This window comes from Sceloporus occidentalis, unplaced genomic scaffold, assembly GCF_023333645.1.
Source record: "Sceloporus occidentalis isolate IW3139 unplaced genomic scaffold, rSceOcc1.0.p SCAF_40, whole genome shotgun sequence".
Taxonomy (NCBI): domain Eukaryota; kingdom Metazoa; phylum Chordata; class Lepidosauria; order Squamata; family Phrynosomatidae; genus Sceloporus; species Sceloporus occidentalis.
The window spans coordinates 1,469,134-1,493,376 of NW_028317020.1; the positions used below are offsets into that span (position 1 = coordinate 1,469,134).

General features: G+C 39.6%; 2 protein-coding genes across 3 annotated transcripts in view; one reads left to right on the top strand and one right to left on the bottom strand.

Moving 5' to 3' along the window:
- The window catches only part of LOC149290185 (acetyl-CoA carboxylase 2-like), a 29,977-nt gene extending 24,639 nt beyond the window's left edge, over positions 1-5,338 (top strand). For both annotated transcript variants that reach the window (XM_089489644.1, XM_089489645.1), the window contains 14 exons: positions 73-170; positions 662-782; positions 982-1,092; positions 1,176-1,319; positions 1,667-1,787; positions 1,879-1,975; positions 2,090-2,186; positions 2,334-2,469; positions 2,655-2,832; positions 3,026-3,138; positions 3,274-3,428; positions 3,777-3,947; positions 4,617-4,753; positions 5,212-5,338. In XM_089489644.1, the coding sequence (XP_089345770.1) occupies positions 73-170; positions 662-782; positions 982-1,092; positions 1,176-1,319; positions 1,667-1,787; positions 1,879-1,975; positions 2,090-2,186; positions 2,334-2,469; positions 2,655-2,832; positions 3,026-3,138; positions 3,274-3,428; positions 3,777-3,947; positions 4,617-4,753; positions 5,212-5,338 (1,806 nt within the window). The remainder of the gene's footprint in view (positions 1-72; positions 171-661; positions 783-981; positions 1,093-1,175; positions 1,320-1,666; positions 1,788-1,878; positions 1,976-2,089; positions 2,187-2,333; positions 2,470-2,654; positions 2,833-3,025; positions 3,139-3,273; positions 3,429-3,776; positions 3,948-4,616; positions 4,754-5,211) is intronic.
- A 4,129-nt stretch (positions 5,339-9,467) lies between these two features.
- LOC149290186 (forkhead box protein N4-like) lies at positions 9,468-21,998 on the bottom strand. Its single transcript, XM_089489512.1, has 9 exons — positions 21,913-21,998; positions 14,342-14,505; positions 13,864-13,970; positions 13,646-13,756; positions 11,962-12,089; positions 11,734-11,830; positions 10,875-11,082; positions 10,212-10,595; positions 9,468-9,718 (listed from the first exon to the last, which is right to left on the bottom strand). The coding sequence occupies exons 1-9, from the start codon at positions 21,996-21,998 to the stop codon at positions 9,468-9,470; spliced, it is 1,536 nt and encodes a 511-aa protein (XP_089345638.1).
- Positions 21,999-24,243: the final 2,245 nt, after the last annotated feature.

A 24,243-nucleotide genomic window follows, 5' to 3' on the forward strand; every position in this document is an offset into this window, starting at 1 on the left:
CAGTCCTTTACCGGTATTTAGATTATTTATACTGGTCCAACACATATAAAAGTGTGGTTTTGTTCCTCTTAGGGTTTCAAATATCTGTACCTGACCCCCCAAGATTATACGAAAATCAGCTCTATGAACTCGGTACACTGTGAGCATGTGGAGGATGAGGGCGAATCGAGGTACAGTGGCATTGATTATCTACCAGCCGTGATGTACTGAATGTGTTTTACAAGCATGGCTTCTCCTTTTGTCTATCGAATACACTTGGTATTTCTAGAAAGTTATTGATTTGTGTTATCTTGTTAATGCATGAGGTTGAAAAACTGTCAGTGGTAACCCATATAGTGTCCTTCATACACTTTTCAATAGTTCATCATTGATTTAATTGAAAATATCTCTCTTTTGGATCACACAAAATTATGATTTATACAGATTCATCTTCCTATTAAATTATTTGCACACACAGAACTGTTTAACTTGTTCCATCCCTGCCACCACCGGCACGCACCCACACATGGTTAGAACATGTTTCTGTAGGTAATATACATATAAAGAACTTGAACCTCCAAGCCAGGATAAAATATAATGGTTTTACTGTCATTAATAAATGTGCTTCTTTCTTGGCCGATGGCAATATGTCTTTTGATCAGTTTCTGATGTCCGTTCACAGGTATGTAGTGACTGACATTATAGGAAAGGAGGAAGGAATTGGAGTGGAGAACCTGAGAGGATCGGGGACAATAGCTGGGGAATCGTCACTGGCATACGATGAGATAGTTACCATAAGCATGGTATGCTTAACATCTTCTTTACACAGCAAAGACTTAAGTGTCCAGATTCCATGTCAGAGGCTCTGTCTGTCCACTAGTTGCATATATATATATATATATATATATATCTTCTACTCACCGTGATATTACAGAGCTTTCTAGCTGTGCACACCTCGCATTCATTGTTGGTTTATTGAGTGATTCCTGTGTTCACTTTTAGGTAACCTGCCGTGCAATTGGGATTGGAGCCTACCTGGTGAGGCTGGGTCAGCGTGTTATACAAGTGGAAAATTCCCATATAATACTGACCGGAGCAAGTGCTTTGAACAAAGTATGTTGTATTTTCTCTTTGCCTTGGATGCAGTCCGAGCACCTCTACGGGACGACTAATGACACATTGTTTGGTTACTGCAGGTCCTGGGGCGTGAAGTGTACACATCAAACAACCAGCTAGGAGGGGTACAGATCATGTGCAACAATGGCGTGTCCCACACTATGGTTCCTGATGATTTTGAGGGAGTTTATACTATTCTTCAATGGCTCTCTTACATGCCAAAGGTACATTCTCCATAGAATTATTTTTAATTCTGCTCTTGTCATGATGGGGGTATCCAGTACCCAGTCATGGCCTGCCCCAATAATCTGTAGTTTTTAATGTACAAATAGTCTGGACCAACTACTGGACTGGACATCGTAGTGTTCCAAGTCTATAAAAATCCATCTGATGAACTGTTTACAATATATCTTTTGCTTGCCGTCTGGTACATTGCTGTTGATTGATTCTTGTACCATTCTTCCAATGATAACATTATAGTAACAGTTGCATATTTGTATAAAAAGTACATGTATGCTTTCCTCTCCCTCTCTGCACTACAAATAAATCATTGTTTAACTGATTACTGCAGGATAAATACAGCCCGGTGCCAGTCATGACACCCACCGACCCCATTGACAGACAGATTGATTTCATGCCATCCAAAGCTCCTTATGACCCCCGCTGGTTGTTGGCTGGAAGACCTCATCCAAGTAAGTGAACTGTTCATGTCATGTCAGTCTCTGGCTCTTTTAATGCTGTGATTGTCTTTTGAGAATGAACCTGTGTGCCTCTTCTCTGCAGGTGTGAAAGGGGCATGGCAGAAAGGGTTTTTTGATCACGGAAGCTTTATGGAAATCATGCAACGCTGGGCCCAGACTGTTGTGGTGGGACGGGCACGGTAAGCCCTAGAAAGCTACCCTAAAAGAAAAAAAATAATTTCAAAAAAATAAGAGCATAATTAAAATATGAATAAGGCTATGGTTTTTTTGAGATACTGTACTTCCTTTTTCAGATTGGGTGGAATTCCAGTGGGAGTTATTGCTGTGGAAACCCGGAGTGTGGAAATAGCAGTACCCGCTGACCCTGCCAATCTGGATTCAGAAGCTAAGGTAATATGGTAGTTCATAAAGTCTTCCGCTGTCTAACATGTATCTCATCTTTTTCTCTTCCCTCCCACCTCTTTCTCTTTCAGTCACTCACTCACTCACTCACTCACTCACTCACTCACTTTGTTTTTATATATACTTGCTTTATAGATAATTCAACAGGCAGGACAGGTTTGGTTTCCAGACTCTGCCTTCAAAACTGCCCAGGCAATAAAGGACTTCAACCGAGAGCGACTTCCTCTCCTTATTTTTGCGAACTGGAGAGGCTTTTCTGGAGGCATGAAGGGTAAGCAGGACCGGTCCTACCATATGGTTGAACTATGTGGCAATTTTATTGAAAGCATATGTGCGTATGGATAGAGTGTGCCTTTAATAAACTTAAGAAGAAATTACTCGTGTATAAAATAGTACATATGTTGATGGATTCAATGTGTAGATGCAAATTACAAAACTTGCTTCTCTCTCTTCTAGACATGTATGACCAAGTGCTGAAGTTTGGGGCGTATATTGTAGACAGCCTTAGGGAGTTCAAGCAGCCTGTTCTGGTATACATCCCACCTTATGCTGAGTTGAGAGGAGGATCGTGGGTTGTTATTGACCCCACTATTAATCCTCTCTACATGGAGCTTTATGCCGACAAAGACAGCAGGTGAGTTTTTATGTCTGCTTCACAGCGGTAACTACAAAGAATATTTTAAATAATCTGATGTGTCTTGTTTGACAATTCTACCCGTTTGCGCCTTAAGAATAGCAAAAAAGCATTGGAGGAACAATAGTGCAGCTTGAAGGGACCCATTCCTACCATGCTTTTCAAACGTCCCATCTTCCATTTTGTTTTGCAGAGGTGGGGTCTTGGAAGCAGAAGGCACAGTGGAAATCCGTTTCAGAAGAAAAGACCTAATTAAAACAATGAGGAGGATAGACCCTGTTTATGCTGGTATTGTGGAACAGCTGGGTGAGTATGGGTCATCAACTATCATAACATTTTTATCTAACAATTAAGAATCTCACATTCTACAAATGCCATGCCCTGGCAGAAAGCGTGCCCAGTTTTTACCAGTCCTGTTTTAAGTCTGTTTTCTCTCTTCAGGCACTCCAGAGCTATCCAATGCACAGTGCAAGCAGCTAGAGATGAAGCTAAAGGCCCGAGAGGAGATGCTGCTCCCCATATACCATCAAGTAGCCGTAAAGTTTGCAGATTTACATGACACCCCGGGAAGAATGCAGGAAAAAGGAGTCATCACAGTTAAGAGATACCCATTTAATGACCATTAATTCATAAAATGATGGGGGGGGGGGGGGGGATTCTGATAGAGCTATTACAATAGTTTTGTTGGCTGCTTTGGTGACTGACCCAAAAATGTCACCTAAAAGTAACTTACTGATTTGAGTAGTAAAGTACACATTTTTAATTGTGCTCCCTTGTTTGGTGTGTGTGTGTAATATAGCAACACAATTGTGTATGTTTTATTATGTGGTATAAATGTATAGGATATATCCTTGCTTTTAAGAAGCAGCGAATGCAAAGTGTTTGGAGAATGTTCAGCATAGTTCACCCTCGCTAGAACCTATGTCCTGTGACTGTACCATCAGGATATCCTGGAGTGGAAGGATGCACGAACCTTCCTCTACTGGAGACTAAGGCGCCTTCTTCTCGAAGAGGTAGTGAAAAGAGAGATTCTTCATGCCAATAGTGAACTCAGTGACATCCACATCCAGTCTATGCTCCGTCGATGGTTTATGGAAACAGAGGGGGCTGTAAAGGTACTCACATTTTCACTTGTGATTATAATCTTTCTAAAGATTGAAGGCTTGCGAGCAGGGCTCTCTCCACCTAATGTATCGGTTTGTCTTAGTCTGTCTATTCTAGTCTTGTCATATCCCTTGAATATATGTATTGTATTAAGTGCTGCGTAAACTGTTGGCACCATATAAATAAAAGATAATAATAATAAAAAAATTCACTATACTATTAGGATTTTCATTAATGCAACGGTGATGAATTGTGATTGTCACCTTTGTCCAAACAGAAGCTGGTGGCGTTTGTTCTAATATTGTTGGGTCTCATTAAGTTATAAATGTCAAACAGCATCTTGCTAGATTGAAAATATCACCCTCCGTCTGTACTGTGACTTGAGACGAAGATGTGTTTGGAAATGAAATAGAATAGGTTGATATAACATAATATTCAGGGATATAATTTTTTCAATTATGGGGAAATGGCTTCTTGATCCAAGGAGAGATCTGACTGTCATTCTGGGGTCAAGAAGGATTTTTTTTCCCAGTTTGTTGCAAGATTGGAAAGCGCTACAAACTGGATGTTGTCTTCTTTTGGATCAACAGCAATTAACAGACGTGGGAAGAGCTGAACTTTTTTCAGCCTATGTTACTGTATAATAGGTCATGAATAAGACATGTACTTCATTCCTTTAGGCTTATTTGTGGGACAATAACCAGGTAGTGGTGGAGTGGCTCGAGAAACACTTGCAAGAGGAAGATGGAACACGATCTGCTATCCGGGAGAATATAAAGTATTTGAAGAGAGACTATGCCCTTAAGCATATTCGAGGGTGAGTGTAAAAACCCATATAAAAAACAAAATACTGTCTGCGCTTCTCACCCTAATAAAGTTGGCAACAAATATATAAACATAATATAAATGAGAGGTTTTGGTTATATGAATTGGCCAAAGCATAATTAAGCTCACCCGCCACGTCAAGGCACACTCTCAACATTTGTATTATTTGAGCCTGAGACTAGCTTAGCGCACCGACATTTTTTCTTTTCCCTAAAACCCATATACGAAAGTATTATACATGTTAATAAGACACCAAACAGGTGCAGCAAAATCAATGAAGTATTTGCAGATTTGACCATTCTGTGCCAGGGCCTCCTCTCTCTCTAGTATAAGCCAATATATACGTCAAGAATCTTTTCTCTTTCTAGGAACCTTTTTATCTTACAGAATGCCTTCCTACTAACAAAAAAAGTGGACGTTCGCTATATAACTCCTGTCCTCTTTCTGCAGTTTAATCCAAGCCAATCCTGAAGTAGCCATGGACTGTATTGTACAAATGACCCAACAGATCACCCCAGCACAGAGAGCCCAGCTGGCTACGCTTTTAGCCACCATGGACAATACTCCTTCCAGCTGACACCAGAAGAAACAGCAGTTGCATCATCTACATGAACTTTAATAGTGATCAACACGAAGCTTCTTGGGACAGCCGCCCACCGATATACCAAGCTGACGTGCCTTAATAAAGACCAACCAAACACCCCTCAGTGTCTTGTTCTCTAGCTGCCACACGGTCACCACTGGCTTCCCACTCTTTATATCGTCATTAAACAACTGGCTGTTTTAAATAGTTTCCTTTCAGGAGTATAGTCTTATTATAAACTCGGTACTGTTGCTTTACACTTTAATGCACTTTTCAACCAGATCATGACCTCCAGAATACACAGGTGCTTGTAAAGTTTATCTGTGTCTAAGGGCTATGAAGCTCCGGGAACTTATACATACGCACAAATGCAATAGTTGAGTTGAATGTGTTAAGACTCTACCACTGTTTTATTCAATACCTTAAGAATGTCAGAATTTCGTCCTCGGGAAGCAGTTTCTACCTTTTTAACCTGATTGCGTAGAGGAAACGAGGCAATTGCTATTTGTTACTCGGCTCTCAGAACTGAATGGAAGTCTTACCAGACCCTTCTATCTGTCAGACCTGCTATGAAGTGATTAAAAGAGGAACTAATGTTTTAAAAAAGACTTTTAAAAAATCTGTATGGATGTGCCTAGATCTGTTATTGAGTTGTTGCAGAAGTATAATCCTAGTAACGATGTACAATACATTATCATGTGTATGATTTCTTGAATTTATTTTCTTTCGAGACCCTTTTTACATAGATAATGCAGGTAAAAGACTCATAACTTAGTAATTGCAACTGCAAGTAGTTGCTTTGTGCACAGGACAACTAGGGGACATATTTACCACAAGGCAAAATGGACAGCTGCCCCCTTTCCTCACAGAAAATCAGAGACCGATATGTCAGGATATGATTAGAGGCAGATAAGGTAGGTGAGGTTAGGTAAAACTGAGAATAGATTACACCTCCCCCGGCCTCAAGTGGTATGTTCCATGGTCCCTTCCTGCCTCTTTAAAGGCCTTTGAGGAATGTCGCTTTTGTGTGTACAAATAGCGGTGAATGAATGAGAACAGTTTGGCTTAAAGCAAATATATACATATATATACTGAATAATATCCTTATCACCCTAGGAATTGTCGTCCATGCTGGTGAAGGTTAAATTGAAGGTGCTCCAGGCAGGATCAGAGGACGAACAGTCATGGTCGCAACTGCGACTCTAGGGGCCCTAACGACTACTTGCCCCATTTGTCTGCAACTTTAAAGCTGGTAGCTGCAACTAATACCTGCAGCTAGCAGCATGGAGAATATAGAGATCATCCAATTGGATGATCTCTCACTCTCTCCCTGCTAGCTGTATTAGACTGATCCAGCAATCAGGAAGTGACATCACATCCACTTCCTGCATGCTTGATTCTTCGCACAGCACAGAGGAAGGGGCGCAGGCAAACTGTTTGGTTGGGGATAAAGATAGCATTGACAAGCTGTTTGGGACCAAAGATGGCAGACACGCTGTTGGGGATAAGATGGCAATAATAATAAGCCTGGGGCAAAGTTGGCACTATGGGACATGTTCCTTGGTGTAGTTGGAGGGCCCTGGGGTTTCTAGTTAAGGCCATACTCCATACTGGGTGCAGTGAGGGTTGGAGTGCGGGAGGCTGCTCATTCATAGGGGGACGGGTAGGAGCAATACAGGCTGCTAATTTACACTGTGCACAGCATAGAATTGGAAAATACACTTTTTCAGTGTTGTCTGCCGCACGTGGTTGGGACTGCTTTATTACTCCAATTGGATGAGCTTGACCCCAGGCTGAATTATTGTCAGGATTCTCCAGGTTGTACGTTCCAACGGCTTTACTGGTAAAGTCTCCATATTGTGATTTTAAAATAAATATATATCATGCCAATCCATGCCAACTGAATAATGCCTTTACTAAACATACAAATAAGACATTTTGACAAAAAATAATTAACTGCTTAATTTACAGAGTTTTCACAGTAATAAATATAAATAACATGTACATATAATACTGCCTAGTACAATATTAAAAATATATTAAAAAAGAAAGTACGCCTGTGCTATCTTATTAAACTACAAATGGAAGTTCAGATAGAAAAAAACTGTCATTTATACATTTTATACAGTAATTTAAAATTCATAAAAAAAACTGGCCGCAGCGAAAAACTACGCAAAAGTAGGAGGCCTTTAGTGTTTTCTTGTAGAAATAAATTATAAACCATAATTATTTTGAATTACAGGGAATGTGAGAAATGTAGCATTGGTTCAGTTGTTCAATCACCTATATAATCATTTGTAACTTAAAGAAACAGTGCATCAGCCACTTTAGAGAAAACTGGATACAAGTGTTGAAATTGGCAACTGTTTAAAGTCATTTTGTCACCTAAAACATTTGCATTAATCAATAAAACACTCAGAAACAACCTGTATTGTGCCAACACATTGACATTTCCAAGATGTTAATATTTGTTGAGACTTCTGATAAATGGATGTATGCCAGCGTGCACCTGACCTCCCTCTTCTTGACTAGCTGCTATATAAAAATTGTTTAAATTTTTCTTAAATTGGCATAAAAAATGGGGAAGTTATTTGAATGCCCAAAGCATAATAAGTTTAACAAAGGGTCGGCTAAAATTCTTTACTACAGACTTCTCCAAAACGCTCGCTTATTGTGTTGTATTAAAAATTGTATAGTTTTATGACTACATTTATACAACTAAAATATTCAGATGTCACTTTTCCCAAATCTTAAATTTTATATTGTGGTACATTAAAATATTACCATATGTGTATACCATGGGAGCAGGCATCTTAACTACATGTTCTGAAGAACTCTATGATGATTCCTATCCCCTATTTTTAGTTTGCTGATTGTTGATGATTGGTTCAAGCAGTCTTTGCAAGCGTGGAATGATAACTAGAGAGAAAACGTTGGTACAGGTAACCTGGAATGAATAAACGTAGTTATGCTAAATGCTGTGAAGGTGACAATTCCTTCTGAAAATACCTGAAATATCATAAGCAAGATTTTAAAATAGCAAAATTCCTCAACAGGTTCACACACAGCCATAATTCAGATTCGAGTTCTCTTTGACCCCCTGTATTTTACAGCTGTGTACCCACAATGGCCTCTCCTGGCGCTGTTATCTGTTCAGAAGAAAACATTATTGCCAAGCACATAAATCCAAGGAACTATAAATTGCTTGGCTACTAATACAAGATAACATGAAATGTGGGTGATCTGCGTTTATTTATGTAGCTCTAAAGTGTTAACAGCTCCATATTACTGGAGAATGTTAAAAAGTATAGTATTGCATCGGTTTAAGGAGCCTGACACATGGCTTTTGTGTGATGTTCTTTGAAAGGAAGAGGTCTAGCAAAGAGAATGAGTGCTTATATTTGAAGTGGTAGCAGTACACAAGCCCTGCCGGTAAGAGTAAACAACATGCGAGGAGGAAAAACTCCTCTTTGGCACAAATAAAAAAAAGCTACGTTGTTTGGTCAACTTCCTGGAAACAGGTAACATATAAGTTATTGACACGTGATGCAACATTGATACATTCATGATATCTTGGCTTTTCTTTTGCGAAATTAAAACCGTAGAATATTATCAACCCTGTCAGTTGAGCCTTGGACCAAAATTTAAATCTCTGGTATAAACAAAGAAGAAAAAAGAATGAAAAAAAAAATCCTTTTTCACTGGTTTGTCAGATGTCGGTTTAATAAGTTAATCCTCCTTGCAGAGTCAGGAAATCATACTTGAATTGATAAAAAAAAATGCGATGCAAGATTCTACATTGGCTCATTCACCTTAAATTAAGCAATGTTGGTTTCACAAAACCATGTCCGTGAAGTGGATTTAAATATTGGCAGCACTAGAAATAAGGATCAGCTTTCAAGGATGATCCTTCATTGAATAGTTTGATGACAAAAGTTCCAAAAACATTCTAGGTGTCAAGAAATCGTGGCTTACTTTTGGGTTATGCTTATAAAGCTAAACTGTAGCTTTAAGGAGCTTGTTACCAGGATACAATTGCAGTTCTCGCCCATGACAAGCCGGGTCCTGGTGAATGCATTTCCAGTTCAGGTATCTCTGGTTTCTGTTGAAGATGTATCGCGTTCTATAGCAGAGCAATGGGTTTGTTGCCAGGTCCTGCCACACACTGAGAAGGAGGCACATTGTCCATTGTGGCATAGGTGGTATAGAGGCTAGTGACCTGCAAGTCTGAGAAGGAGTGGTCACTGCTGCTAGACACTGGTGTTAGACCAATTGTCCCCAAGTCATAGTCGGACAGCTGGAGAGGGGACGTGCCGAAGGCTCCCAAAGTCTCCAAGTTAAAGCTTTCATCCTTCATCTCTTCCCATATGTTCCCTGGAAAAGGCGAAGCATGTGATTAGTAAACTCTTGGTATGCGATACACTCATTATATATAAAGCATTGATTTGTTTTTAACTACAGTCCATTTACATATAGACTCATCAACGTGTCTACATGTCATCTCTGTACCTGCCATGAGCCTTTGCTGAATTCTATACAGAGAACTGGGAAAACGTACTTTAATTATGTAATTTAAATTGTCTTTACATGCAGCTAATGTTTTGTACATTGGATCAGTCTTCTCTGTTTCTTGAGTGTATCCTAATTTTTTTTCTGTGCTAGTTAGCAGGAGGGGTTCTTTACGCCCATGAATAATAGGAAAGAATATTATGGTAATAACATTTTCAATACTTTTTAGAACAGATCTCAAACCGTCATGATGACTACCTACTGTTCATCATGCAAACACCATGCAGAGATTTGTAAAGAATTGTTCCTTTTAGCAATCTTATGCAGCTTGACCTTCTACCCACCAATCCCTAATCACCTTGCAGAGCAAAGTCCATGATGCTGGGATCCAGGGAATCCACCTCTGTGTTCATATCTGAGGTGAGGCTGAGGAAGTCAGACGCAGCCCTGCTTATGATGTGGTGGTGCATTGGACTGTGGCTCATGTCTGGAACTGTGTGGAGAGGAGGGCTCTGGGCTGGAGCTGGCGAACCCGACGCTATTCTTGCTTGGGTTTGGATCTGATTATGTAGTGGAAGGGACTGTAGAGACAAGGTCATTACAGGATGTGACTGAAGCTGGCTGATGGGGATCCTTCCATGGATGCTACCCATGTTTCTCATCACTGACAGGTCAGAATCTGTAATTTTGGTGGGAGCCTTGCAGCTTTCTGGCCGGTCCATAATAAGTTTGTCCAGCTCATCTACAAAAAGAATAAGTTATTTGCACTTGTGGCACTAATACAACATTGAAGACGTGTGTGTCAAGTAATAGTAGCTGCTTAAACTTTACACCCACAACCGACAGGCTATAGAGAATCAACTCTTGCGAAGACCAGTCTGTACATAATTGATATGGTGCTAATGCATTTCAAGGGTCCAATCATGGTTTAAAAAAGGCACAACCAAGAAACTCATTAGATTTTAAATAAATCCTACTCATTGTGAGATAAATACAGCCCGGTAAGAGTAAATCTTCTTACCAGGGTTGGCCATGCTCCTGCGGATGGCTGGCAAGTCCTTTCTCTTCCATTTTTGCATCTCTTCCTCCATCTTGTCGATCTTTGCTGGGTTTAGAGCCCACAGGCAGCCTTTGCGGGAAGACCCACTTAGCTTGTTCTCCACCTTTTCAAAGCACTTGTTAAGGGACAAATTATGCCGAACAGAGTTCTTCCAACCATCTGGTGCAGTCTAAAAAATGGACAGGACACACAGATACTATCACCATTACATATAAGGACTTTGATGCTGACAAATTAAATAAGTCTGTTTAGAATGTCATGGTACTCAGAATTGTTATGGCGTTTTTATTAACATCAAATATAGTTATTTGTAGTATTATGCTAAGGAAAATGTCTATAACTGGGAATTGCTCAAAACAGACCTCTCACTTCAAGGGCTTTATGCACAATGGTCTGGCATCCTATGATTACTCCATACAAGGAGGCACAAATAAAGTATTTATTCAGCAGCTGCTAAGACAAAAATAGTCTTAAGGATCAAATCAACAGAATTACCAGTGTGCTTTACAGGTTGGTTCACATAGGGATGGATTCTATAATTTGTATGGGTTGTATTATTTTATAATTTAATTATAACATTGGGATATAAAACATGGGAAATGCATCTCACTGCCTACATGTCAGTCCAGTAGTGTTCCACTCCATGCATCAATGGCCACAATTATTTGTTATCCCAACTTGAGCACAGGCATCTCAATAAAAGCTCATTAAATTGCCCATTTTCATGTAAAGATACACCAAATTCCTTGCCTCAATGCAGCCCTTGAAACTTGCAGTTAAGCACCACAGTGTTAGACTCTAATGTCACTGCATGGATTACCTTGAAATATGGGAAGTGCTCCTTCATGAAGCTGTAGATCTCGCTGACAGGCAGGCTTCCAGTCTTGCTGTTCTTTAAGGCCATGGCAATAAGGCAACTATTATAGAAAAAATACAAAATGGGGATTTAAATGGGTACCAAAGTGAACATTCTTGCAATGGTTCAGCTGAGCACTGGTGAGCCAGAGAGCATCTAATGCACATTTTCATATGAGAGACAGCCAGTTACCTGTATGAGTAGATGGGTTTGGGATAGCTCTTGTGATGTCCATCCTGAGTAGAGTGAGCTGCCAGACGCGGCTGTGAATACTGAGGTTGTGCTCGGTATGAGCTGCTGTATAACCCAGCAGGAGAACACTGTAATGAAGGAAATAGCGAGATAAGAATTACCGTATTTGCTTGATTATAAGACGACCCTGATTATAAGACGACCCCCCAAATCTGAATATTAATTTAGGGGAAAAAAAAGGCCTGAATATAAGATGACCCTATAGGAAAAAAGTTTTACCAGTAAATGTTAATTCATCTAATTTATTTGTTTTTTAATAAAAGCTATGATTGAGAAAAATATTTTGGTTTTATTTCCTTCTATTTTCCAACCTGTCCCCCAGTTATGCACATCTGCCCCAGAAATGCCTTATACCCCCTATATGCCACTGTGCCCCATGATATGCATTTTAACCCTCTAAATACCACTGTGCCCCATGATATGCCTTTTAACCCTATATGCCACTGTGACCCATGATATGCCTTTTGACCCCCTATGTGCCACTCTGCCTCCAGAAATGCCTTATACCCCTATATGCCACTCTGGCATTTAGAGGGTTAAAAGGCATATTATGGGGAAGAGTGGCATATAGGGACGTAAAAGGCATTTCTGGAGGCAGAGTGGCATTAAGGGGGTTAAAGGGCATTTCACAGAGCACTCTGCCTCCAGAAATGCCTTATGGCCCCCATTTAACACTCCCCCCCCCCAAACTTACCGGAGCTTCTGACTTCCCTGTCATGTAGCTGGGGCAGCGTGTAGATCCCACGCACTTACGCTGCAGCCGGAAGGAGGCGTGGCTAGCAGCGGGGGTTGTCTGCGTCCATCGCGCAGACATTCCCCGACTGTCAGAGATCAGAGTTCCCCGCAGCTGTGGACTCTGATCTCTGCACCCTGCACTCTGATCTCTGACAGCCAGGGAAGGTCTGCGCGATGGATGCTTGCCACACCTCCTTCCTGGTGCAGCGGAAGTTGTTTACGCGAATCGCGTAGACATCTACACGCTGCCCCAGCTACACACCGGGGACTCAGAAGTACCGGTAAGTGGGGCGGGGGGGGAGACAGGAGGATCCAGGTCCCCTGCAGCTGCTGGGGGATCTGGATCTTAGTCGTCTCATAGTCAGACCTATTTGAGGTCTGATTATAAGACGACCCTGATTATAAGACGAGGGGTATTTTTCAGAGCATTTGCTCTGAAAAAACCTCGTCTTATAATCGAGCAAATACCGTACTTATCTCGTCTTGTCTGCATTTTACCTGCTGCCTGAAAAACCTCAAACACTATTTGTTATGTGCAACTTAATGTTTTGCCTCCCCACTCTATATTTGACCTATCCATGTGGCTGGAACATGTCGTAGATGATATTGTTTGGTACACGCCACTTATTTCTTCATAAAGTACATTTTAATTTAAGACGTGGAACTTGGAAACATTTTTGTCACATTTTCACATTCTAAAAAAGGGATTTAAACACAAAAGGCAATCTTTTTTTGTCATTACAATTACTTCTGTTCCCTCCTCTTCGACCATCTTCTGTGCCAACATATATGGGCCAGAAACAAGTACCGTATGTCACATTTACAGTTCAAACAAGTAACTTGGGGTTAATTGTGAATTAATAAAACACTAATAAGTAAAGTATGTTACCTGTTGGGGTCCCTGAGAAAGTGCATAGACTTGGTGAGTATGAGATGTGTACACGGACTGTTGCGACTGGACAGCTGGAGAAATATGTCCAACCATATTATACTGGCTAATCTGATGGGAGAAAAGTCATGATTTAAATATTAAAAAAGTTACTTATGGAAAATTTGCAGTTATGTCTGTATGTCATTATTAAGCAATGTGCTGCAGGTTAAACTTACAGTAGCGCCATGAGACGTCATGCTGTTTAGACCCAGAATCCCTTGCTGCATGCCTTCTGGTACATGCATCATGGCTCCAGGTGAGTGTATATTACTTGATATATGACCTAAGATCAGAAGATTTACAGATGGTTACTTTACACATAATAGTCTCTAACGTGCCCTCTCACTAAACTGTATGTTTATAGACAAGTCATTTTAACTTAATGAATTCGCTACAGGACAGCTCTGGTGAGTTTTTCCCAAACAAATTGTCCCTGGACAATGCATTGAGCAATCAGAGAGGGTTCTGACCGATTTCACAGGAGTAAATCAGATTGGTACTTTCTGACATATTGTCAGCTGAAATGATCAAAACCAGAGTGGAAGCAAATAAAAGCAGATGATCTTTGTTCGTTGATCCTGTTCTTTGCGATTCTGATCCGGCTTTTACATGATTGTGAAGTACCCCCCAGTCTGGCCTGAATGTAGGGCTTACCTTGCTGCTGTAAAGCTGAATTCTGGGAGGTGACACTATAGTCCATTCTAGCGCTGCTCATTTGCTGTAACCTGGGGACATCCACAGACGTCAGCCATGAAAGCGACTGCAGGTCATTGGGGAGATCGTCATGTCGCATTTGAGAAGGGTCAGTTGTCACTAATCTGTGGGTAGAAACATCCTTAGTTATTGCGGATTTCAATTCATTAGGAAATGCCATGTTATTTATTTAACACATTTGTATGGCAAATGTATTTCTAATTGGAGCTGTCAGTTGTTTGGTTAATTAAGAGAATTTGAATGAAGGTATTCTCAGTGCAGCAGGGTAGTCTTTGGAAAGCACAGTCCAGCAGCATCCAGAATTCGTACACCTGAAATGATGCCAGTGCATGAACTCTACATACTGGTGGGAAACAACTGTCCTGCTTCATGTAGAATTCATAGGGGTCTTCTTTAGACGGTAACCCTAGTTAAACAGGCATTTGCCTTAGTTACTAGAAGTGAAGCTTGAACGTTCTCATATGTATGCTGAATGGCTGCATTGATGCCCCACACGGTGCATCCTTCATAAACAATCCTAATCAAGGGGTTATGGTAGGTATCGTATGTATAGGACAAAAGTATAGCTTCATATGAAATCCGCCTGAGTAAAGCGTGGCTCCACTTTAAACAGACAGTTTGCATTCATGTCAAATAATTGTTCTATTAAGTAATATTTAGCGACCTACAAACACAAAATATATAGATTTAAATACACTATTATTATTATTATATAGTAGTATCATATGTTAATATTAGGCAGTAGTATTATATGTTAGTATTCTTAGGGAGCAGTTAGTTTTGTTAAGTAGTATTGTTATATATTAGTATTCTTAGGGAGTAGTATTTTATGTTAGTATTGTTAAGTAGTATTGTTATATAGTAGTATTATACGTTAGTATTGTTAAGTAGTATTGTTTTACGGAATTTGATGGCGCTATATAAAACAATAAATAATAATAATAGTAATAGTATATGTTAGTATTGTTATATAGTAGTATATGTTAGTATTGTTATATAGTGGTATTCTTAGAGAGTAGTATTATATGTTAGTATTGTTAAGTAGTATTGTTATATAGTAGTATATGTTAGTATTGTTATATAGTAGTACATGCTAGTATTGTTATATAGTAGTATATGTTAGTATTGTTATATAGTAGTATATGTTAGTATTGTTATATAGTGGTATTCTTAGAGAGTAGTATTTTATGTTAGTATTGTTAAGTAGTATTGTTATATAGTAGTATATGTTAGTATTGTTATATAGTAGTACATGCTAGTATTGTTATATAGTAGTATATGTTAGCATTGTTATATAGTAGTGTATGTTAGTATTGGTATATAGTAGTATTGTTATATAGTAGTATTCTTAGGTAGTATTAGATAGTATTTTTATACAGTAGTATTTGTAGGTAACCACCTGCACAGGGACAGATTTTGTGTAACTGTAATCTTTTGTGTCTTTCTTAATATTAATGATGTACTTTCTTCAACAGAAATCCCATCATAGCCCTCAAAAAAGCGTTAACCCACTAAGCTCTTGAGTAACTGTCTTTTATTGCCAGCTGCGCCGGAGCGGTAGGTTTGTGGGTCTCCACACAATGGCTCTGTCTGAAATTGAAGGGTAAAGGATTGTAATAGAGGGGGAGAGGGCACAGCTGACCCCTATTCCAGCTCTCCCATTGGCTGAATCATAAACAAACAGGATCAAACACCATCATTTGAAAGCTGGGCAGGCCTAGCGGGGTTGCAACAGTTGGTTCTGTTATTGAAAGACGATTGCCTCATTGTGTGTGCAAACGGCCAGAGCCGGCTGACACGTGTCTCTATTGTTTTTTTGCTTAATTGTTTTTCTTTTCTTCACCATGCTCCATCCACACCCCCTCTTTTTTTTCCCTGCAGATCCTGCATTAATTTATCCAAATGACAGGAGACAAGCAACGTACAAAAAAAAGTGCCATCTGCCACCCGCCTGGTGTCTACTGGTCTGAAAGGCGCAGTTCAGGACTTTTCTATAACAAATGGAAAGGTCGGATTGGGGGTGTTAAGAGTCAAATCCTTCCCGCACACCTCCTGTTATTGGTCATACCTCTATCCAGACTCCTCAAATGCTATGTGTTAACATTTAAACACACCAGTTTTAGGAAGGAGCAGCAGCTTAACTCTTCCCCACAACCCTATTTTACCTGCTGCTTTTTTTAATATAGCAGTCTTTACAAGGGGATGTGTTGTAACTTACTCACAGTATTCCCATGGTATTCTGGAGACACAAGGGTTAATGCAGTAACTTAAAAGATATATGACATATCATAAATATAACCACATCAATGAAAACAATAATAATAATAATAATAATGTAACTTGTGTAGGTAACAATGCCAACAACTGGATGAGCTATGGGGCACTTGACAAAAAAAAGAGTTTTTTGACCCTAATGTAAACAGGTTTGTAGGAAATGGGAGGAGATGGTGTGGGCGCAAACAGTGAATAAATCATTAGACACAAGGCAGGGTATTTAGCAACCACTTTGTGCAAAATGCCTGCGACCAAAACACTTAATTCTGAATAGCTTGAACGGCACTTTGTGACTCTGGATACATTTGCTCCATGTCTGGATACACGGTATTCACTAATAGTACGATTATAATTGTTAAGCAGACACATCTATTATTTCCATCTATACATGGACTGTATAAGGTACTCTCTGAGATCTAATTGTGGAATATAAGAACATATATGACATCCTAGTGCGTTTACGTGAACAGGTACTGCTTTTTGCTCTGGTCTCTTCTTTTGCTTAAGAGTCTTATCGACAATCTTTATTCACTTATTTTTTTCACAGTTCTCTCATTGACATCTATTGATTTGTAATCCATAAAATCACTAATACACAAAAACTATGGTTCATAAAACCTGAAAACGGGTGTCCTTTTCCATTAACAGTATCTTGGTGCATGCCTTATATTTTCTCATAGTCATTGCGAAGTTTGACTAACAGACACGCCCATTCCATGTCAGCAGCCAGTGGTAACAGATTTTATAAATGATTGGTCTTCACCACAGGAAGAACAACAATAGCCAGGAAGTTGTAATAAATGTGACACTTCCGGATGGCAGGACATATTCATGAATGCACTAGTTTGGCAGCAGCCACAAATTCAAGTTTTATATAACTTAGACAAGGCTGTTACTGTATTCCACTTGTATCTCGATATAGTCACACGTCACATATATTATATATATATATATATATATATATATATATATATATCAGTATATAAATATATTTATGTGTGTGTGTATTGGTACACAATTGACCTCATTCATTTAACTTTGGTTTTAAGTGTTCCCATCTCAAACTGAAAGGAGCAAGTCGTCACTAGATGTACCCTAAATCAGCCTCGACTGCTCCCAGAAGTCTCTGCTCCGTAACACATCATCGCAGATAGACAAATGCGCACGGCCCCTGTCTCCCTCTAATTGGGAGCCATTCTCTTGCCCCTGTTATATGGGACTGCCCTGCACTCCCGCAGTGATCCCGAGGACTATGGGATCATGTCATGTGCTGTAGTGACAGGGCAAGTATAAACAGCTCTCATACAGAGTGACAGTTCCATTCTTTTCTCTGTCGGACCGAATGAAAAAAAAAGAAAACAATTCCTATTCTTTAAGCGGCTTTCTCATGAAGTACTACAATGGTTGACTGTTGGGTACTGTAAATACACCGCAGCTCGTATCCTGAAATAGTGCGCAGGGTTACAATCCAGGGAATCTGGCAAATTTTAGTTCATTTTTATTGCTGAGATGCCGGTGAGGTGTAACAATGGCCGTTCTTGCATGAAATTTACAGACGTACTCCGTCTTATTCCCCACCAGCCCCCTAATAGGTTGTAAGCTTATGTTTTAATGCGTGTCAATGTAACTGTCAAAATTTACATTTTTAATGTTATGTTAAATTCTCAACCCCCCCCCCCCCATTGTAATAGCGCAAAGTAATCTGCTGGTGCTCTATAAAGTAACATCATGTGATGAGGGTGGTTTATAACATTAAAAATAAATACTTACTAGCAATTTCTCTTTAATCATAAATCAAACATAAAAAAAACACACCGCATTGCATGCATAACTAACAATCTTAGTTTGCCAGCGGTATTATAGAAAAGTTATGTCTATACATGGGGTGTGAACCATTATGGGTAGTGGCTGTTACTTAATACTTATTTCCTTTAATGGTGGGGTAAATGAATAAATAAGGGGGAAATGTTTACATAGTACCCTTTTAGGGGACATGGCCTACTGCTTTATTTTGTGTCGCTGAACCATCTGGCGCATTGATCTCTATGGTCACGGTGTTACGGCTCCGCCAGCCAAAGACAAGGGACTCCCATAGACTTTTCTCATTGTGTTTTGATACATTTGCTTAAGCACATTGTCGAGCAGTAGCTTCAACAACCAAAACAATAAAAAGGCAAAGGGTGCCTATCAGATGAGATGATGCGCAGGGAAATTGAAAGGTAACTGTTTCAGGATGGATGCCATGGACCTTCCATCGCAGGCCTCCGATTACACGGACAGTCAAGCCTTAGGCAAACGTAATTAAACGTACTAAAAAGAGTGATTCCGCTGCTAACAATGAAACGGTCGGCTGATTGGGTCATTTCACTGGTGATAAGGCCACTCTTCAAACCTTGTACCAGAATGATCGTCTATTCCCACTATGTGAAATAAACATTATGTTTTGGCAAGAACCAGCGCATTCCCTTACTGTTTCATGGTGTTTAAAATTCACCGTAATTTATGTAATATAGTTCCTTCTCGTGTCTTTTAGAAATTCACACAATAGTTCCAAAATATAAATATGCTTTATAGGTTAACTTAAGGAATCCTGTATAAACGTTTGTAAGGGCGTTAGAAAACGTGAAGGGAGATTCTTCTCAGATTAACCCTTTAAACTCCCATTTGGGGACGCCAAATTCTTATAGCCATGTAACATATGTCTAAATTAACCCATTCTGAATATGAATAACAGTAGAGGCAGCAATCCTATGCTATTCTATATTTAGAAAGATGTAGCGATAAATGCCACTGATGCCGAGTGCCTATAGAATAATATAGGAACTGGATAGGAAATTCACTACACCAATAACTAAATCCTTATTTACTTTGTAATCAATTACAAATGGCCTCCTGTGAAATATTACGTCAACATGTCATGAAACATGCCAATCTGACACACAATAAGTATTCAACAAGGCATGCATTTATTTACCAGATTCTCCAAAAAGGAGAAAAAAATTGCATTGGAACTACAACATTTAATATTTACATTCCTAGACAAGTCATCTTTCAAAAATGGAATCATTTTTAGGACGACCCCAGATCTCCATAAGCCAAATCAGAGAACAAGAACCCGATACATGACGACCTCGCAGAACATTTCGTATTCGGTATGGCAGATGCCCGACAAGACCTGCAACGCCAAAACTTAATTACAACTCCAAAAAGGGCTGTGACCAAGAGTGTATAGAGAAAATTAAGTAAGTATATTAAGCTTTATTGTGAAGACGATCCATGTGTGTCTCACTTTCTAGTAATAAGGCACCCGGGCATTTCTCCAATGTACGTTACATTTCATTTACAGAGTGCCAGCAGCTGTTTCTCATCTGTGTTAATCAAAAACAACCACTCTGGTAACAAATCACAAATGTTTACTTATTTCTTAATATTAAAAAACATCACTGAAGTATCTCTAACATGGACAAAATGAATTTATTGATGATAATGAATGATTATTTTCGTGCACAGCAGGGGGCGCTTTGAACATTTATTTGTAAAGGGCCATGGTGGAATAGCATCTATTGCTAAAGTCTGGCAGTAGGGTTACAGGGGTGACATCGTAACAGGAACAGAATAGCTGCAGCAAATGCATCATATAATGTTAACCCAATGTTACAGGCCAACATTGTTAAGCCCCAATGTATAGTTCAAATTTGGCAGTGTATAGCGCAAATTTAGATCGAACATATTTATCATTCTGGCAAGAAAACTTGGACAACCAGCATCAGAAACAATACAGCATATTTAATAAGTGGCACATAATGTACAGGAACCCATGCAAGTACATTTATTTTCTTTCAACAACAGTTTCTATACTAGATTGTCAGATAACTGATAAACTGACACCTGTAAAAAGTTAACATAAGGTCCTAAGTCTCTAACTGTAGGTTATCAATTGAGCATATACAACTAGCCAAAAAATACTGGGGCACGCACTGCAGCTCTTGACCATAGCATAAGAGGGGTGATCACTAGTGGCTGAGATAAACCTATATCTTTCTACTGGAAAGTATAAGTTCAGGACATTCACAAACACTATTTAGGGACATTTGGGGGATTATCTTGCTGGGGTCCCTTGAAAGTACAAACATATGGCAGCTTAGTGTACAACACAATGATAGTAAATCTGGGGGAACCTCGGGTTCAGGGAGCCCAAGTTGAAGTCATTACCTTTGGAGGACATGGTGAAACATCAGGCCTTATGGCATTTCCCATTCAGATACTACAATATAGGCAATTATGGTTTACTCTCCCGGTATTTATGATATTCCCAGTTGGTCAACCCAATTCTGACCAATGAATAACGAGAGTGAGTGAAGGATCCTTGTATGTTTCATCTTGAATATTACTCAAACCAAGTGTTTGCTGAAATCAAACTAGATTCATGCGCACGCCTGTAACTACATACAGGTGCTCACACACTAGGTTATGATACATCACATGATCACTTAATGTCAAAATATTGTACAATGGTAAGAGCAACAACAGAAAAAGAACTGGATTTAGAAATAAATAAATATGATGATTACAATTAAAACAATTCATCAAGCTGATTCTGTATACCTGCCCAGAAACCACTGGGTAAAATACCTACAACGCTCAAAGTACAGAATGAAAGCACACTGCAGGGAAGGAGACTCATAAGCTAACACCTGTAAAGACTGGCAGATGTGTTATGCTAGCTACAACTCCCATGATCCTTGGGGATTAAAATGAGATTTAGCACAAGTGTTCAAAAAATTATTCTGGAAGACACTCCTGACATATTCCACATTGCCAGATTTTCTCCTGAGTTATAACACAAAAATCATTCAAATCAAAAATGTAGTAAAATAATTGTTTGCTTATTTAGATAATATTTGAATATACCAGACAATATAACATAATAAGAATTCTAAATACATAAGATCAAGAATTCGCTATAATCAGATTTTTTCATTTATTAATTAATATATATATATATATATATATATATATATATATATATATATATAATAAAGCAGTTTTTTTACAAAACCAAACCGCAGTTTCCATCCACCAAAACTATTTTTTAAATAAATTAGTGATTACCCGAAATAGCAAAAAAAACAAAACAGCAAAATTAATTTCCTATTTTTCAGATTTTAGAAGCCATAACAATTTCACAATTTAACACACTTGCAAAAAAAACAAAAACACAAATCAATGGAAAGTACCTGTAGTCTTGGTTTGGGGGATGGTGATTTTGTTCTGATGTCCTGATTATTCCAGACATAATAGCTGAGATGTCACTGTCTATCATCTCCTTTTTTTGGAGGGGGGGGGGATAAGAAAATATTATGTTAATACAGATTATTATTTTATTATATTATTGTTAATGTTATATTTTAACTGTATTATTAACTGCATAACCAAGGCTGATCTATTATTTTTCCTTTTTTTTACATTTATTTCATGGCTGTTGTAAAGAAAACAGCCAAAAAAAACCTTGGGATTCCCTTGATTATTATAAAAAAATTACATATATGACACATATAGATGTATATGTACAATAAAAACCATATATACACTACCTGTCCTGGTTAAAAAAAATAAAACCTTAAGAAATCATACCTTACATCTTAAATACTATCTAGACATAGACAAAAAGGCTGGTATATTATTATTATATATCATATATATATATATATATATATATATATATAGAGGACAAATAATGGTACAAAGTTTAGGGTTATAATTCGAATAAGCACTGTTATAAACAAAATGAGTCATGGTGAAGTACCTAGGTGTCCTAGAGGGACGTATACCTTTGATGAGTGCAGATGGGTCCCTGCGGTTTGTGAGCAGCTTTGCAGGTGACCGGGTACAGCTCTCCTCTTTGTAATATGATGTGTCTCTGATCCCCAAACCGTTTTTAAATTTCCCTCTCAGGAGCTGTCCAGCACGGCGCATGCGCACTTGGCTCGCCTGGGTCACTAGCGGGGCAGGGCCGGCCAACTCTTTACGTCCTTCATCCCCGGCAGGATTTGCTGCTGCTGCTGTGCTCCTTATCTCCCCCTTCCCCTATTAACCCCTGCCCCCAACAGATCTCTCTTTGTGCCCGCTCAAAATACCCTTTCTGTGGCCCCTGGTTCACTAATTGTCTCCTCAGATGAAAAGCTGAGAGTTTACCTCTAAATACCGACAAACTGAATTTAATAACGTTTTTTTTTTGTTTTAACGGCACGGGGTCTCGGTTCTCTTTAGGAACTTTGTGTTTGGTGCGGCTTTGTATGAGCCGATGCAGGTTTGCCTGTGTTGGCTACCGGAAGACTGGTTTTCGGATTTAGGAGTGCCAGAAGCGTTCCAGCTGCAGATCCTGAGAAGTCAGACACCTGCTTCTTTTGAGTTGCTTTGTAGCATCAGCCGCTATTAAGTAGTCAGTCATTCCTGGTAGAGCAAAGTGTTTTCTTCCCAGGGGGGTGAACGATCTGCGCCACGCCGATGACCCCTAATTTCTCGAGCAATAAGGCTGAGGTGACGTTTGGTCCCCGAGATTCTGTTTTAAAAAAAATATGCCCCCCTCCCGCGACTGACGGGTGGTACGTGCCCACAGCAAGCTGACAGCCGTTGCGTTTTTGAAAGTTGAGTCCAGAGCGGCGGGAGCTGCCGGCCCGGTTCGTCTTGTTTAAATATTCCCGGCTTGTCGGTGCAGCATCCCGGAGCGATGCAGGGTTTAGAGCCCGGTTTGCCGTATACAGTCCCGGCTGTCGTGATAAAGTCTTCAGCACAGGTGTCAGGCTCTGTCTGTGTCCGGGAGCCGTGTGGCCTCCTCGTCCTCCTCTCTTCTCCCTCTGCCTCTTTCACACACGCATAGCCGTTGGCCACTCAGTGAGCCCGCCTGGCTCGCGCTGTCCATGCCCGCCGCTTAGCCCGCGCCTCAGCCCGGGAAAGGCTGCTGGGATGGCGGCAGGGGGAGACTGGAGGGAGGCACGGGCGGCGCTCACACAAACAAATAATTAAACCCCTATTGTCTCCTGCGGGGAACTGACTATAATAACGGAGACACCATCTTCCCGCAGGTCCCGTCTAACGACACGGGGATGTGTTTTCTTACCGATTGCTAATAACTATACCCGGGCATATATATTACTATTATAACTGCACGTGATTTATTTGTTTAATTAGTCTTACTAAACACGTCATTTGTAGACATTCCCTTCTTGGGTTCAAATTATTAGAGATGATTTTTTTTTTATATATGTTGACTGAAGTGTTCATTAAAACTATACTTGCTGTGCTGGAGTTTGCATCATTTTTTAGGGAATGAGAGCAAAAAAAAAAAAAAAGAATAATTTGAGTACTTTATGGAGTCCTAGAGTTTCTTTTGTAAGTCCTGGAGAAATATTCTGTGACAGCGACTCACAAATGGTGGACCCAAAAATAACAATAGTCAATATGTACAGCATTAGACCAGCAAGCAGTTGAATTGTTTATTAATATGTTATTAAATTGTATTAACACTCTCTTTTCTTCATTCTCCCCAAGCAGCAGGTGGGATCCTT